The sequence below is a fragment of the Aricia agestis genome, chromosome 3, assembly GCF_905147365.1.
Source record: "Aricia agestis chromosome 3, ilAriAges1.1, whole genome shotgun sequence".
Lineage (NCBI taxonomy): Eukaryota > Metazoa > Arthropoda > Insecta > Lepidoptera > Lycaenidae > Aricia > Aricia agestis.
Window position 1 is genome coordinate 2911662 of NC_056408.1, and position 18547 is coordinate 2930208.

At 36.2% G+C, this 18547-nt stretch overlaps 2 protein-coding genes across 2 annotated transcripts; one reads left to right on the top strand and one right to left on the bottom strand.

Annotated features, from left to right (window-relative positions):
- Positions 1-342: 342 nt before the first annotated feature.
- Positions 343-6411, bottom strand: LOC121740345. The gene is made up of 5 exons (XM_042133018.1): positions 6288-6411; positions 2937-3164; positions 1765-1970; positions 1193-1336; positions 343-539 (listed from the first exon to the last, which is right to left on the bottom strand). The coding sequence occupies exons 1-5, from the start codon at positions 6292-6294 to the stop codon at positions 453-455; spliced, it is 672 nt and encodes a 223-aa protein (XP_041988952.1). The 5' UTR covers positions 6295-6411; the 3' UTR covers positions 343-452.
- A 2711-nt stretch (positions 6412-9122) lies between these two features.
- LOC121740346 (28S ribosomal protein S24, mitochondrial) lies at positions 9123-11423 on the top strand. The gene is made up of 4 exons (XM_042133019.1): positions 9123-9241; positions 9315-9501; positions 10859-10959; positions 11184-11423. Exons 1-4 carry the CDS (start codon positions 9215-9217, stop codon positions 11370-11372), a joined length of 504 nt encoding a protein of 167 aa, XP_041988953.1. The 5' UTR covers positions 9123-9214; the 3' UTR covers positions 11373-11423.
- The last annotated feature ends 7124 nt before the right edge of the window (positions 11424-18547 follow it).

The window sequence follows — 18547 nt, forward strand, 5'->3', positions numbered from 1 at the left end:
ACTGTGAAAGCAGCAGCGCTGAAAGAGCATTTATTTTGGGATTTGTATGGGCAAGCCCCGAACGTCAAGACGTTCGACATCGGAAAATTCAAGAATTTTCCGATGCAAAAGTTTTAAAAAAAGTGACTCAGCGCTGCACAGCTACTTTCACAGCGTACTCTATATGGGGGCCCCATCACCATCACCCGACACCCATGCACACCCTAAGCTTGAGGGTGTAACAAAACTTTAGGGCCTAAAGTTTTATCAGTTTTATCACTTAGTTTTGTAACACTCTGTATAGTATTCATTTTGGGTTACCTCACTCGACACCACAGGCTCAATCACAATAAAACAAAAAAATAATGAAAAATATTATTATATTTTGTACAGTTTTGAAATAAATATGACAACCTCTGTTTGAGTAAACGTTGTTTTACAGTCTTTAGCACTAGCACCGACTCTCCAGGTGCTCACAGCAGCACCAGAACCTCGTACTCTGGGGAGTTCTTCTCTTCTCCGTCAAACGGATAGTAGCAGGTTTCGTGGCTCGGATGAATCTGAAAGTCAGGGGTTTTAAAGTTTAGAAGTTGTTTATTGATAGCTCTATATTTTATAGCGGGCTGACATATTATTATGTTAGTAAACAATTTGTACCAGCTGTACCTGTACGCAAGTCGCAACATTAGAAGAGTTACTCCTGTGTTTTAATATAGATTTATGCTTCCCTGCACTTACTACCCTACTATTTATTTTCTTGAACTCTCCTGCCCTGCAGTTTTGCCTGGATAAGGCCGCCCTGTCTTAGTTTTTAAGTACTTTAAGTCTATTTGTGTACCCATCTTTGTGTGAGCAATAAAGTGTTAATCTATCTATCTTCCCCAGACTCTCCAGGGATGGCCATCAGGTCAGGACTCCCCTATATAGCACCTGGGTAATTACTGGGTAATAAGCTGTGGCGTTCCTGACAAGAGGCACTTTGTCTGCATAGGCTCAGCATGGTCACAATAGAAATGCGAAAGAATTGAGACGCTGGCGGTTTTTGAGGAGAAACTGACAGATTCCCTTTGTTAATCCATCACTTTGTCTACTTTAGCGTAAGAATAAAACCAATGTTGCCCTTGCTAAGCCTGCTGATGTGGCGAAGCAAATAATAGCTTGCTATCAAACATTCAGGCAGCTATCCCGATTCTTACAAAAACAATCTTCGTACCTTGCCCGGGGTGGTGCAGCCGTCGTGGTTGACCCTGCCGAAGTAGAGTTTCTCGCCGTCGGCGGTGACGCCCGCCTCCACCGCGCCCGGCGGCACTGCGCCGCCCGTCGCGAACTGCCACGAGAACATCGCTGGTACCAGCACCTGGAACGAGGATTACCAGCTTAGGGATGCACTATACACCCGTGAGATGAAACAGTTAACAGAGTTAAGCCAGTTCTCAGCTGCTGCTTCTGTGCATACAACACCAATTTTAAACTAAATTTCAACGTGTAACAAAACTAAGTGATAATACTTTAGGAGATATTAGATTAGTTATGAGTCCCCTGTATTAAGTACACTGTGAAAATAGCAGCGCTGAAAGTGTATCTTTATTTTTTTACTTTTATACGAGCAAACTCCTGACGCTGAGGCGCTTGCCCATACAAATCATTTTAAAAAATTGCCCTTTTAGCGCTGCTACTTTCACATTGAACTCTATATAATATTATCACTTTGTTTTGTTACACCCTGTATAATTCTGACACTAACATTCTAAGGTATTTAACAAATCACATATTCAAATAGCTTACCTCAAATTGGTCCTTCAGAATCTCCTCTCCATTGAAGGCAATGTAGCAGGCGTTCTTGGAGGGGATGACCTTGGCCGGGAGAATGTCACCCTCGTGATGAGCGCGGCCGGCATAGATCTCCTCCCCATCGGCGTCAACCCCCACCATGAGCGCGCCGGGGGGAATACTGCGCTGGCTGAGGCAAGCGGGGACCCAACGGTATGTACCTGGAGATATAGAGAAGTTGTTCTATTAGGAGATATTTCAGCTGGAAGTCGGTATCGCAGATAGATTGTCGATAGGCAGTAGGTACCAGCAGAAACCTATAAAAATATTATGTTCAGGCCAGTCTAAGTTAATGCTGAATAAAGCTGTTTTCATATTTACTGTAAACCTTGCTGCATGAAATGAATGGCAGAGAATAAATGGAGAAACATCACATAAGAAACAAATCGATGTAGCGCTGTGGTTTCTTCCTTTCGTATCTTGTACCGTTTCAGTGCCGTGACATGAGAGGTATGGAATGAAACAAATTTGAAAAAAATGGCCAAAACTCTGTATGGTCCTGTACATAAATAATGTTATGTCCAGGTCGGTGCAAGTGCGAAAGAATATGGGTTGCAAAATGGGAGACCATAGAGAGATTTGGCCAAACAATGCCATGAAAATAAAGCTTGAGGTAAGAGTTAACATTATACACGTATCGAAATAATAAAATTTGTAAAAGTATTGGGCAAACTAAAGTTTGTTACAAAATTACTAAAGGGCTATAATGTTACCTCTTTCCTAACTGAAATTAATCTCCCATTTTCCATTCCTGTGGCCTTCGCAGAGTCCAAAGATATGATAGGTACTATGTACCTATTTTGGGACCCTATGTGAAAAAAAACTTTACATGAATTCGGTTTCTGATTTTACAAAGGTTACTCAAAGAGCCTACTGCGGGGCTAAAATGGTCGCTTTGGAGAATCATATATTGAATCATAATATGATTCATTTTTAAACTCCACTTTGCGTGCAATTCATAGTGATTCACAAAGTGGAGTTTAAAAATTAATCATATTATGATTAATTATATGATTCTCCAAAGCGACCATTTTAGCTCCGCTGGATTCTCGGGAGAAAACCCAGTACGAATGAAGGTAACTACTCTCTGCCAAGGCCACGGGAAACACCCATTTCTCTCGACTCACTATAAGGCAGTTCCACCGTCTCTCCCGGCAACTCGGGCTCCACTTCCTCCGGTTCGTCCACCACCTGAACCTCCCCTGGGGGCGGCGGGTAGGGGGGAGGCGGGTAGAAGTAGGCCGGGTGCACCGGATACATGATGCCGTACATCGGCGGGGGAAGTCCCGAGCCGGGCGGACCGGGGGGGTAGCGGTGTGGTGGACGAGGGGGACCGCCCCAACCGTAATACTTGCCTGGACAACACATTCGATGTATTTTTAATGCGAGATTCTGATTGGCATTGAAGTCTCCTAGATTTTACTAGGTGCCTATTTAGCTTATGATAATTATCATGTAAGTGCGAAGCATATGATTGCCCCGTTGCGCTGCGTCGCTACATAGTCAATGCTCCGACATTTTATACTGGTACTACTTATTTGGTCGTAGCATCTACAATACATAAATACAAAATATATAAGGTTTCATATAACAGCTTAAGAGGAGTCCACACCGCCCTTTTTTCCACACAAACGTTGTCCCCTGTTTCCTCCCTGGATAATGCTAGTAGAGTTATAATTTTTTTCCTGAATATCTACGGCCACTAATACGATGTCCCTATGTTTTCTTTTTTTTCATAATTTAATTATTAAATAAGATATGAACGTTCTAAAACCCAAAAAAATGGCCAGATTTTCCGCTGTGTTCAAACGTCCAGAAAACAGATTTGGCTAGATTATACAAAAAGAGCAAAACATAGGAACACAGCTCAAGCCTTTTTTTAATCTTTAATGAAAAAATTACTTAAATCGGTTAAGTTTTGGAGAAGGAATCAGGGGACAACGAATCGTTGATTTTCTGGATTTTCTGCAGTTGTCTCTATCGCGTTCTGCGGTATAGGCTTGAGGTAAGGGAGACAGCTATAGATATTACACGTGCTTTTTTTTCATTTCTCTAGCCCCTGGTGTATCCTCTTAAAAAAGAAGCATTGTGGTCGGCTTCTTTAAATCTACGCATTTGCCTCCATAGTCAAATTTTGCTCTCGCTAAGGATAGAATGAATAGCCCTAGTCCTTGTGAGGGAAGCCCACAGTGTAGAAAGAAGTAGAAAAAGGAAAATTGTTGACCAAGATAAGACTTCCGTCTGTATGTACCAGTATTTTACATTGTATTTCTTTATCTTTATGAAATTAGATAACTTTAAACTTCGATAGATTTTTTGGAAATGATATGAATTGATAAGCTAAGCTAATAGTATTGGATCCGACCGTAAAATCCTGAAGGAATCGTTTTTTTCGATCAAATATATTTTAAAATAATCTTTAGAACGTATAGAATGGATTAATGTTGGGTTGCCTTGTCAAAAGTAGCCGGAAGTACCTCTAATTAAGTTGAATGTTCATGAGATAAATGCATAATTTGCATGTATATTTTTTTTCAGTAAATTTTACATCATTTGAAAGAAAATGACGTGAGAAAATAAGGTATAAATGGTTGCCAGCTCTAAGTCGGCCGCAACCTAGGGTTGCCAGCCCGTAAACAGACATAGTTCTTCATCAAAATTGAAGCACCGATTTTTGTAATAATTTTGATACCATATTAAAGTTTTATGCATCTTGTGCATGAATATCCATGGTTGCCAGTTGCACGATAGCCGCAAACTGGGGTTGCCATCACTTTTGTATATGACAAATGTTCAGGCCTACAATTATTATGCCTGGTATTATTTGAGGAGGTCGAGAACTCGCAAGATTGCTATTTTTATTTAACAGGCTTTTTTATTTTTATGTGTATTGTCCTGTCATTCCTCAATGTCATTCCTTCTTAATTCTCTTACTTTTCAATTGAATACACGCAAGTTTGTATTTTTCTTTTTGCTCAAATAGAGGTACTTGCGGCTACTTTTAACAAGGCAACCCAACATTAACCCATTCTATACGTTCTAAAGATTATTTTAAAATATATTTGATCGAAAAAAACGATTCCTGCAGAATTTTACGGTCGGATCTTAGGATATAAGTAAAAAATATTTCTATTCATGTTTTGGCCGGATTGTACAGTAGAGAGTTAAGGTGCCGGTTGGCAGTGGGCGACATGAAGCAACCGCAGACGACGTGTCGCAGCGACACTACTGGTTTGTATGTATTTCTATGAAATATTCTCCGCAGCTAGCGACACGAAGCTAGCGACACTTATTCATAGAAATACATAGAAACCAGTAGTGTCGCGACGACACTGCCGCTTCATGTAGCCGGCTTCCAACTTGTACCTTTAGAGCAATAATTTCTAACACTTACATACACTTCATTTTTGATTACTTACAAAATTTACAGGTTGTAAATTGTTAATTGTAATGATATTTAATAATATCTATATATATAGAATAATTTCAAAGAACTTGTGATAATATGCGATCTACACTATGCAATTTAATGCATAAGTACTAAGTACCTCGGTAGAAACAATAATCATTGCCTTCTTAAACGTCATTTTGCATTTAAATGTGAATATGTAGAGCACACAGACATTGGCAGTATAGAGACAATAAATATGACATTCGCATGCAAATCCCGCGTCCTTTGTTCAATAACGGTATAACACGAGATAATCTTTCATTTACACTCAATACATTTTCGAGAAATTTCTCTTTTTTTGTGTTTCAGCAAAGACCTATCAATATGCTGCAGTCGTTATAATTATGATAAGAACGAAAAATATATGTGGCAAATCTAATCTAATTCAAGCTTATAAGCGTGAAGGATTTTTATAAAACTGATAAAGTTGATACTTGTCTTGAGAGCAACAAAATATAGCCAAAGACCTAAAACAGAAACACTTCGTATTTTGAAGCAAAGTATGCAAAATAATGATTTATTTAAGTAATTAATACCTAGTTCAAGTATTTCGACCCTAGTCTTTGGGCATAGGGTCTAAGTGGTAGATACATTATAGACAATTACTTATTATGACGTAAGTACCTATATGGAGTAAACCATTTTTACGCGTCACTAGTGTTTAATAACTTTTTGGGGTAAGTCGTACTGTGCAGTTTTGGATGAATCAGTTTAAAAATAAAAAGAGATAGGGACATCGATAGATCACACGCACGAACAGAATTTATCAACTTGATAACTTGCTACTTCAGTAGATTCTAGAATATATAAAATATTGTGATCAAAACTCGAATTCTATATTGTTATCTACTTGAATGATGCAATATTAATTTGTATAAAATTTTTGTAAATAAACTTAAAATGCACCTGAGTAAATGAGCACTGAAAATAATTATTTTAGGGCAAATGAAAATAAATTGAGGTTGATGTTTTCGTCAGGAATTTTCTACAACATTATAATTCTTATCAGATAACGAAGTGCACTCACCTGCCATGTCTGAAGTGTGTAACACCGACTGATAGCGATCGCAGCACTGAAACGCTTATGTACTGAAACTGACTCAGATGCTGATTAGACTTTCCTCGGAACTGATAAGCCCTAAAATTGAATAAGGAATTGAAAATATTAATAAACTTCTCGTTAAATATTTATCGTCATTGAAAAAAGTTAAGTAAGTACTTAATCTATGCAGATTTTTAGGTCACACCCAGAAATCCTAGATACAATTATAGTTTTAGCCTTTAGGTCTCAAAAGTTTCTTTGCTTGGGTCTGTTCGGATTTAATATTGTGTTGAATGTGTACCTAATATGTGTTGGAATATTTATCCTTACCAGCTATAATAATATTACAAAATATGTGAAATTGTGTTTCCCTTGCCTATTCACGCATGAACCGCATAACCGATTAGGTAAATATAAAATATAAGAGTACCTATGTAAGAGCTGTAAGATCCAGATTAAAAGGTTTTTATTTCGACAAATTACGGCTTCCGCGCGAATCGCGATATTATAGAATTTATAGAATATGATTAACTTGGCAACGGACTTGCGACTTTTGTGCAGCAGCTAGTAGTAATATTTTATAGGCTATACGTATGGTTCATGTTATTATGTGGCATTCCTATTCTTGCAGACTGCAGTGAGCAATTGTTAGCATTATAATGGGCTTACAATCTGAGGCTTTTGCACCAAAAAAAAAATCTATTAAGCAATTGCTTAATGTCAACTGTCATGTGCCAATGTCAAACTTCAAAGTCAAATTCTGATTTCATAAGTCATAACAGGTGGGTGAAACTTTCGAACAAAAAAAATTGGGTTCCTTTAAACGTAGCAACTAAATTAAGTTGGATAATCTGTGCAAGATCGACTGTGATTGGTTGATAAAAAAGACGAAGAAGAAGTTTAAAACTCAAAGTTCGATTTTCAGTTAGTGAAAATTATTTTGTAGCAACTCTTTCAAAAATTGTAAATTAGTGGATTAAATATTGAAAAACAAAAGGTAAGCCATTGTAAAATGTAAATATAACCGTAAATTGATAAATTGAAGCAAAACATAACTATGTCATACCGTGTTCTAATACAAAGTATGTCATAGTGATTATTTGCATATTTGTATAATAATTTACAACTTAAACTATAATAATATGAAAAAGATAGATTATTATTTCATGGAAAATATTATAATGTATCAATATGTATGCAGTTAATTTCGAAAATGTTGAAATGTGTCTATTGATTTATTGTAGTAATTAATTGCACGTTAAGGTCATTAACTATAATAATTTATGTATGGAAATGTAGTAAATGAAAAACTTTTCATTAATTTCAGATTTTTTAGGTCCCTGTACTAGTTTGCAACATTTTAGTCTGCAGGCAATGGTTGTTAAGGAGATTTAAGGAGGAGGAGAAGGAAGGTATGGGATTATGAGAGGTGCGGCCACTAAGGGAAAATCCTCTGATCAAGTGAGGTGGTATACAGCTGGCCTGAGCCCACGCGATAGATTTCAGCTGTCGTATGTACAGGATGTAACAAAACAAAGTAATAATACTTATGTGTGTATGTATAAAGATGCGCGTCCACTGGATCGGAATCGGAGCGTAAGCAGCGGACGGATTTGTTGCCTAAACCTTGTGGATTAAATCTGTTTTATTGTTTTGCGTTTATTTAGCTATGTACAATAATTTTTATTGAAATAAAACATTTATTTAAGCTCATTTCTTTTTTTTTTTAATTTTTGGTATGTTTAGAGTGGAAGGTTTTGCACTTAAAAATTTTAACTTTTGTTTCAATTTAAAAAAATAATAAATGTTAATTTTTTTTCTTCTAAGTCCGACCTCTTGTTACCTAGTATATGACATTCTCTTTGGTCATAACCACAGACAGTGTTCCCAACTTAGGGGTTTTCCCCCCAGATTTAGGGGTTAAATAAGTGAGATGGGATTTTTTTAGGGGTCTGAAATTTTTAGGGGTATTTTCAGGGATTTTTTTACTTTTTAATATTTTTAAATTGTTGATATTAATATTAATTATTTCTTGATCTAGCGACTTCTAGCGACATCTTTTACGTAATTCTATGACCACTCTGTGGTGACTGGCGGCAATACTAGCGCCACTGGCGGTCATTTTATTGTTTGTGCTGTGCATGGACAAAAAACCATAGACTATTTTTTTCAAACAATCATTAAACGTGTTTGACGTTTGAGTGGGTCTGAGTAGCACCAATTATGTATTAAAAAATGGACAAATACCTCTTCTTCAGCTGATTTTTATTTTGAAGTTTATAATGACTGAGACGCAGCGGGCTATAAGCGTTTTGAAAATATTTCAAAATTTGGATTAGCATTTGTTACTGTTCCAATTTCAAACGCGAGTGTCGAACGTGCATTCTCTGTCTATAATGTTGTTAAAAATAAGTTGAGGAATAGACTATCTATTGAAATGTGGCAAAGCATCCTGATGGTCCGATTTACATTAAATCGTAATGCTGTCACTTGTGCAACATTTAATCCAACAAATAAAATGTTGAATTTATTCAATAATAAGATGTACGACTTCAAAACATCTGAATCTTCAGATGAAGATGAAATATTTAACATATTAAATCAATTATTATAATAAAAATATTTTAAAACATATTTCAGTATATTATTTCTAAACTATTATAAATTTATATATATATGCATATTTTAGGGGGAAAACAGAAAAATTAAGGCGATTTTAGGGGTTTTTGACACCAATTTAGGGATAAATATTTTTGAGAGGTGGTAACACTGACCACAGAGTACTTTATTATATACTGGGTCATAACCTAAAAAATAATTATGCAGTTAATTATTTTATAGTAAAATACATAACAGTGCTAAATAAAGAATTTATATTCATGTGCTAAAAGAAAAGTAATAGAAAAATAAATATGAACATAATAAGTAACATTTTAAAGGTAGGCTATCAAAGAATATGTCTGTGTTTATAAATATTTTGAGTGAGCTTTTAATTACATTTCTTGTATTCAGACCCCAGTGGGATTGGTAAAGTCAGCACCAGTATTATCAGCTGATTTACATACAACATCGGCACTATGCAGAGTTGTGTCTGGAAAATACAGGATAACCAAGAAACGGGACCGGCCACTTACTTACGAAATGGCCAATCCACCGCACTACATCGCACACAGGAAGACATGGAACTCCTGGAATACATGTAAATATCTCTTATTCTTTGCAATATAACAATAGTATCTATACTTATAAAATTACATGTCCTGACTGACTGACTGACTGATTCATCATCGCTGAGCAAAAACTGTAAAAGTTACAGCCACGAAATTTGGTGAGTAGGGTTGTTTTATTAAGTAGACACACACTAAGGAAGGAATTTTGAAAATTTTACCCCAAAGGGGGTGAAATAAGGGTTGAAAGTTTTAATGAAAGTCCGTCATTTCTTGAGTTAGAAACATGAAACTTTATTTTTGGGTTACTGATTAAAAATGAATGGATACGCATTTAATCGTTTTTGGAAATTCTACCCCCAAGGGGGTGAAATTGGGGTTGAAAGTTTGAATGAAACTCCGTCATTTCTTAAGTTAGAAACATGAAACTTTATTTTTGGACTGCTGATTAAAAATGAATGGATAGGTATTTAAGCGTTTTTAGAAATTCTACCCCCAAGGGGGTGAAATTGGAGTTGAAAGTTTAAATGAAAGTCCGTTATTTCTTAAGTTAGAAACATGAAACTTTATTTTTGTGCTACTGATTAAAAATGAATGGATACGTATTAAGGTGTTTCTGGTAATTCTACCCCTAAGGGGGTGAAATTGGGGTAGAAAGTTTCAATGAAAGTCCGTCATTTCTTGAGTTAGAAACATGAAATTTTATGTTTGGGTTACTGATTAAAAATGATTGGATACGTGTTTAAGCGTTTCTGAAAATTCTACCCCCAAGGGGGTGAAATAGGGGTGGAAAGTTTAAATGAAAGTCTGTCATTTCTTAAGTTAGAAACATGAAACTTTATTTTTGGACTGCTGATTAAAAATGAATGGATAGGTATTTAAGCGTTTTTAGAAATTCTACCCCCAAGGGGGTGAAATTGGAGTTGAAAGTTTAAATGAAAGTCCGTTATTTCTTAAGTTAGAAACATGAAACTTTATTTTTGTGCTACTGATTAAAAATGAATGGATACGTATTAAGGTGTTTCTGGTAATTCTACCCCTAAGGGGGTGAAATTGGGGTAGAAAGTTTCAATGAAAGTCCGTCATTTCTTGAGTTAGTTACGTTTGCTTAAATAGGGTCCGTTTTTACCCTTTGTATAAGGAACCACAAAAACAAAAAGGAGAAAACTATCCATCTTTGTTATTATACTATGTTAACGCGGATGAAGTCGCGGGCAACAGCTAGTAATTCAATAAAAATATTTCACTTACTTGGCGGCTTTAATGTACAAGTAGAAGCTCATAATTTTTACAACAGCTCTTCATATTCAAAACTAAAAATAATGTACAAAAATGTCAGTACCTATTATTACAACAATTTCATACACTGATTTTTATCTTTTTTTGCAGCAAGCATGAAAGATGGATTACGCAAGTCTGAAACAGCAATAGAAGATGAGTTCATAAGAAGGTTTATGACAGGAACATGGCATGGACTTGTTTGTAGTGAAGTAAGTTTATTTAAGTTAGAGACCCCATGCATTGTATAGGTGCAATTTTGATACAACATAATATAAACATGGAGAATGTTAGGGAAAATCAAATTTTTAATGCAATAAAATTGTATATAGCCTTAAAAATATATAAAATTATATATTTTTAAGGCTATTAAAATTTTAATGTAAAAGTTTAAAGAAACGTTTTTGTATTGATGAACCCATCTTGATACTTTCAGGTCATCATTAAGAGGCAGTTCAATCATATCCGAGTTGCTGCCATCATCAGACGAGCAGTGTCACCCACTAAGATGTACTTTCTGCTAGGCTACACGGAGGAGCTACTGGCAACCTGGCTGCAGTGTCCTGTCACATTAGAGATACAAACCGTTGATAGTTTCCAGGATGTTGTGTTCAAATATATTTAGAGAATAATGTAGCTTTGTATGTAAATAGATATATAAAATAGATTATAATGGTCTATTTCTTTAATTCTCCATTTAACTTAATGCCCCCATGCCTGTAACTGTAGATTAAAGTGAATTTGTGATTAATCTTTGTAAACACTGTGAGCACTGAGCATGCATAAACTTTTATGGAATTTTGTAAGTTAGATTTTTTTGTTAGATTAATTATTGTAAGTTAGATACCATTTTTGTACTATACTAACTCCTCAGTAATGGTAGAAATATTGGTTCATTACTTAAATTCATCCATTGTATTATGTATATTGTATTATGTATATTGCAAAGGATTAGGCACAAAATGAAAGCTGGTATAAAATTCATATTCATTTATAATTTGATTCATTCAAATATACATAATGTGTCAACAAACAAAACAGCGAGACGCGCACACGCCCCGGCACACTCGCGACGCTCGACCGAAAGCCGCCAAATACTTCTGCACATACACTTTGTACTTTTACATATTACATTACGCATATACAAGCCGTCCAGAGATACTTTACTTCTTAGAAGACCACATATTTCTGATCCAACTCTAGGACCATCTCTGATTCTGAGAGGAAACTAACAATAAGGTTCACTCATAGACACTCCCAGGTAAAATATCTCAGAACCGTCCGTAGCTTGACGCTTAGAGACAGGGTGTTGCCACACGAATGATAGTGTTGCTAGACTAAATATTTTCAGTATAAAAATATTCGCGTCAAGCGATATGCGTTTCACATAAGGTACTTTAACATTTCGTTTAAATAAGACAATAATTTACAATTTGTCATAAATGCCTATGGTGTTTTCTCTCAGGTATATTTGTATTGTCTATCACAGTGATGTAAAGCATTTATCCTTAGATCTAGTGAGTGGATCGCGATCTTACAAATAAATCACCATAAAACACATCTCCTAAACTTGTTAAGGTGCTTCAGAAAATATTATTTTTTTATTTTGATATTTTTTTCATTTTAAAGTCTCGAACAGTCTTTGTTTTTTGAGCTAATTCGGGATGTGGAATGTCTTTCGAAATACACCTTGCCGAGGCAGTATACAAGATCAGTTGCACACAAACTTATTCACAATACAATATATATTAAAGCAAAACAAATTCTCTTTGAGACAAAGTCAATATTGTGGAAGTACAGATTATCCTATTAGAAAACAATTTATTGAGCAAATAATACAACTTTAATGCTTATAAATAAATAAATTTCCTATAAATGAGAAATTATAAAGACTATTACAAAATATTACACTTAAGCCGCCTATCTCACTAAACTTAAACCTGATAAATATCATAATAGTAACATTTCTGTGCAACTGATCCAAATTGTCATCTGTATGTCTGTCAGTGTGCGCAGAAGTCCTAAACGGCTGACAAGATGGCTACGGCTCGCTCGTTGTTAGCATAGTCCAAATTATATTTGAAAATACAGAAAACTTAGACATATTCCCAGACTGATATAAAACATACTGCATTGTCAAAACTCCTCACGCTGTGAAGTGGTAAAAAACAAGTAAAAACGTCATAAGTATCTTAGGCTGTAACACAGGCTCTAAGTTACGACAAAATCACATTTACAATAAAAATACGACTAATACAAAATACATATGTACAGATTTAAAACAGTTCGAGTGAGGAGCTTCCACAGCGCGAGAGACGAGTAAAAATTTCGGATGGCATCAGTTATTTTATTAAAACAGAAAAAAATATGTAACAAACGTAATGTGCGATAGTAATTTCCTATGTAACTACACACTGCTAGATCTATTAAGTAAAATTGACCATCAAAATTCTATTAAAAATAAGAGATCACATGTCCTACTACATAACATAACTGTTACAATAAAGCTCTTCGGTGATATTCACGGCATCTGTTGGGTTGTCAATACTGAAACAATTTGTTGTGACGTCCGCGAAATTAAAACCTGACCAGGAAAATCTAGATTCTAGACGGAAGGCGCACAATTTTCATTACAGCAACACCACAAATTGAGGTATCGTTATATGAAAATTATATTTTAAATATCTTTTGTTAAGAATTTATAAATATCATGTTACCTCTCTTTCTCTTATTATCTTCTATATAAAAAAGGAGGAGACATATTTACAGAATCGAAGGTAAAATTAAGGCTAAGTCTAGAAGGTTTCGACTACGACATTAATGTCATGTCAATTTCGAGATTTAAGATTCTTGATGCAGTGCCGTAAACAGTCCTTTTTGCGCCCTGTGCGAGCTTCTACAACTGCGCCCTTGCTTTTTTAGATATTATATTACCCAAAGCAATGTATAGGTCTATTTTACTGTTGGAATCGTGCTCTAGGGGCACAGCGGGAACTATTATCGGTAGCAAACCGAAAAAATAATACTCCTGCCTGGTTTGGCCATTTTTGGGCCCCCCCAGAGTCTACGCCCTGTGCCTGGGCACCGGTGGCACCGCCCTATTTACGGCACTGTCTTGATGTTACCAGAATAAAGTGGTTTATATTCCTGATCAGGCCGTACATTAGTAACTACAGACTAAAGCAATGAAACATCTAGCCCTGAAACCCCAGAAAAAACATAATGTATGTTTTCTAAATCTGACGACTTTACAATGTGTAATTAAAAAATAAACAAGTTTACCTTAAAAAACAAAAAAAATACAAAAACATAGATCTTAAATAACATACAAAATAATAATTTTCTTTTTTAAATCAAAGTTGACCTGATTATACACAATAATATATTTTATTAAGGCTTTACATTGGGGTTTACAAGAAGTCGTCAATACAATAAGAATTATAATTTTCGAGTTAAAAATTGCTTGTACCCTCTATTGCACAATTTTCTAGGGCTTTCAGGCAGACTGTAACACGCGAGAGAAATCATCGTTCCTATGAAAATATAACACACATTTATCTAGAACATTGAACCGAGACGATGAAAGGCAGACTCAAGGGGATTCCCCGGGGCCCGGACCATAGACAATGACGTCATAAGTTCAAGGTCATTGACATTGTCTATGGTTTGGGGGAAACCTCCTTCGCCCTCGGCTGTCCGACGATGTCGATCAGTTTCATCTGTAACCCCAAAGAGTCCATCTTGTGGTGAATTCTAGAAAACGTAATGATTCTCTAGTTTTTTTTTTTATGTAACAGGTGGAAAACTTTTGGACATCAGTTTGACTTGTTTGGACTCTCTGAGGTAACAGATGTAAATGAGCGACACGAAGCGACGCGTTTGTGCGACGGACGAGCCGAGATCGCCCGCTGAATGACCGAGATTACCGTGACATGATCTTATCTACCTGTACTTAGAAAATTAGAATCGGCTTCACTTTGTTTCGTATAAAATTTCATTCGTCCATTTTACATCTTAAAAGTAATAATTTAATATACCCTTCTTTAAACATGATTTGGCTTATTTCACGTTCATCCGACAGACGAGAGAGACGTACCCCTATCACAATCGCGTCAGTTATATTAAAATTAAATTCATCAGCACCTATCGTTCGATATACATAAATATAAATATTTAAATGAATAAAAAAATATTCAAAATTATATACTTCCGATGGGTAGGACAAAAATTAAGCGTACATACAACTATGCAGTGGTCCAAAATTTTATAAAAAGTTTTTTTTAGTAAATATCACTGTTTCGACAAGACGAGAAACGCGTCACAATGAGAGTCCGGCGAGGGGACTCGCTCACACAAACTGCACACAACAGGACGTCGCACAATAGGCTTGGCAAGAACTATAACCTTTCTGGAATTTGAAAGCCAATTTTTTTATAATACATAATATTATATTATACTATCAAAGAAGATTTATAGGCAGATGGCAGACTTCCGTAATTCAGTTGCATTATGTCAAACCCAGCCGACACAACACGACAAATACTGAATTGACATAACCCGACTAAATGACGTGGATCTGCCTTCTGCTTTAAATCAATTTCTTCAGTGGTACCTATATTGCATACATATATGTTAAAAAAAATACTTTCAAATTAAACTTGTAAAACAAAGAGAGCTCAAATTCTTAATAATAATAATCATCAGAGTAACAAAAATGTTTGCTGTAAACATAATATTTTTATGTGAGCAAAGTGACCCTCGCCTATGACTAGTTCTGGACCGACTAACACTAACAACGACGAAGTATCTGTGCCTGGCCGATTTAAACATTACCTCAGAATAACGCCTAAACCTGTCGAGCAACCTCCGTTATAAGCATTCTGTGCGCACCTGTACTTAGATTTTTTTATAAACAAAATAAGCTTATAGTGCACATTTTTTTATAAAATTAGGACTTAAGTGAAAAACATAGCCATGAGTAAATTCGAAAGTTGCGCCAATACATTTTAGGAACTAAATTGACAATGTCAGATGTTGACTTTGCCGCATAAAGGTTATTTTGGGTAACAAGAAATTGACATTTATAGACGTACTAAACCTATTAAATTTTGCCTAACGCAATTAATATAATAAATATTTATAATAAGTACAGGCGCACACAGCACGGCCGACCAGTATTCCGCTCGCGACCCGCCGCGCATTCACACAACATTTGTACTACGCCAGTAAATTACCCGCGACCCGGTTCGCTGCCGAACACCTCTCGAACAATTTTAAACCTAATATACTATATATTAAAATGCACTTTGCATCGTCAGAAAACTAATTAAATTCAGACCACTTCGACGACGACGCGAATACTGAACCGTTGAAGGATACCTTAGAACCTAGCTAGAACGATTTTAATCGAATTAAATGAAAAGGTGTCACGAAATAAAACCTACTTACGACTAAAGGAGACGTCCGACAGCGAATCACCGGGGACGGCGGTATATAAAAACGAACGCCCACAAAACTCGTAGGAAAGGGGGAGGGGAAAAGGGGGGGAATAGAAAGTCTCGCTGAAGTTTGTTGGAACACACGATGCGTCATTAACCTAAAATCGCTCTACCTGAAGCGACCATCACCTGACTTTGTTCTGTGCGCTCCCGCCCGCACTGCCTACCGGTCTCCCGCATTACCGCGATACCGCGCGACCGCACTACCGCACGCCAATAGACCGGATCCCGATATCAAACGATACACGCCGCCGATTCTTCGGCAATACACCATCACCTCACATGTGATTCACAAACGTTGACGGTGAGAATATTCGATTGTACGATGCATAAATAAATAGTCGGTAAAGAATATTCTAGAAATATTCATTCTAGACGTTCAACGAGGAGAGATGCGTCGGCACGGCTTTGGACGTGGATTAAAACCGTAACGGCCTGTCCACATCTCCACGTCACGACGTCGTCAACGTGTAACGGTGCGGTAACGTGGCTTAACGTAAAAATGCACGTCATGATGTAGCAACATGCCTTGTAAAACTGCTACATTCTTCACTACTTATCTAGATATGGATCGCACAATACGTAGAATACGTATTCTGCTATTGTTAAGACGGAGAGAGATTTAAGAAAAAAAATCGGTCAAGTGCGAGTCGGACTCGCGCACGAAGGGTTCCGTACCGTTATAGAGCGAAAATAGTGAAAAAAATGTGTTTTTTTTCTCCTTAATTATTTATTTTATTTTAATTTTATTATTTAATTTAAGTACACGTATATAATAATTGAGGATTTTGTGAAAATTTCAAGTAGACTGTCAAAAAAGTAAAGAAATTAAAAAGTAGTGTCATCCCTTTTTTTCAGATTGATTTGAAAGGGATGACACTACGATGTTGCCACTTTTTTGACAGACTATATCTATATGTTGCCAATAAGGATTACGAGCCAAAAAGATAAAAAAAATAACGTTTGTTGTATGGGATTAAATCCCTTAAATCTTAATTTTATTTTGTTGTTAGTTATTTCGGAAGTCTAGCTATAGTGGTTCTTGAGTTACAGCCTGGAGACAGACAGACAGACAGACGGACAGACATCGAAGTCTCAGTAATAGGGTCCCGTTTTTACCCTTTGGGTGCGGAACCCTAAAAAGACGTAAAAAGTTGCTACACCGTGACGTGCATTTTCACGTTACGTTGACGTAAATTTTCACGTCACGACAACGTACCGTGCCACGCTACCGCACCGTTCCACGTTGACGACGTTGTGACGTGGACATGTGGACAGGCCGTAACGCCCTCTACCGCACCACCACGCCTCCGACGCGATACTAAAATATCTATTCGATATACAGTGGAGGAATTTCCGCTTACTGGTAAATGGACGTTTGACAATCGCGAGGCGATTCTATCTCAGACGATTACGACCGAAACCTGCTTATATTACGTATGATTTTCTCAGACTCCTGTACAGTTTCTGATTGTTTCTAATTTTATTTTAAACTTAAAATTCGCCACACTCCGTTATAAATAAAATTTTAAAGGCCGATCTAAAACGGATACACATAAACTAGATTTAAAAATAATTTTGTCTAATCAAAAGTGATTACAAACTAATAAATTGGTATTGCCAAAATACCAATAAAAATATGAAATTTCGCAAAAATATAATAATACAGCGTGCACTACATTACTAAATAAAAATTTAAAAAACGAGCCTCCAATAATATATCAGGTTTCTCTTAAATTTATTCAAGATTCCTCTACTGTATAGACTTTACATCAATATAATCTTAGCGTAAAATCTGTCGAATGACTAAGCTATTCAAAATATATTTCTTGATTTTTTTTTACAATAAATAAGCAAGGAATCAAAATTGTCAAAATGCTACCCGTCTACACTACGTTTCACACTAAGCTAAGCGGCGAAGACACTGATCTAAATATGGAAGAGATGAGAAGATTCAGTACAAAAAGCCAAAATAGATTAAATCCTATTAGCGGTCGAATTAGAACAGGCATGTCAATTTCGATGAAAGTTGTTGGTTGACAATGTCAAAGTCGAAACCCTGTGCGTGGTTGACATGGCCGTTCAGTAGCATACTCGTATTTAGGCCAGTGTCTCGGGTCGAGACCAACGCGGGATACCACACGAGTCAACAATGTAACGATTTATATATTATGTTCTCAATCAGGTATCCAGAGAGTCCTATCACTTGATAACAATTATTGCTTCAGTTAACATGCACCCATAAGTAGTATGGAAACGTAACTAGTCCTTAGACAGTTTTAAAAGTAAAGAGACATCATAC

Coding starts and splice junctions, on each gene's coding strand:
- LOC121740346 (XM_042133019.1), top strand. CDS start 9,215: ATGAACATAATAAGTAACATTTTAAAG. Junction 9,502..10,858: donor ATGGAACTCCTGGAATACAT/GTAAATATCTCT, acceptor CTTTTTTTGCAG/CAAGCATGAAAGATGGATTA. Junction 10,960..11,183: donor ATGGACTTGTTTGTAGTGAA/GTAAGTTTATTT, acceptor TGATACTTTCAG/GTCATCATTAAGAGGCAGTT.
- LOC121740345 (XM_042133018.1), bottom strand. Junction 1,971..2,936: donor GACGGTGGAACTGCCTTATA/GTGAGTCGAGAG, acceptor CTATATCTCCAG/GTACATACCGTTGGGTCCCC. Junction 540..1,192: donor GCTGCACCACCCCGGGCAAG/GTACGAAGATTG, acceptor CCTGACTTTCAG/ATTCATCCGAGCCACGAAAC.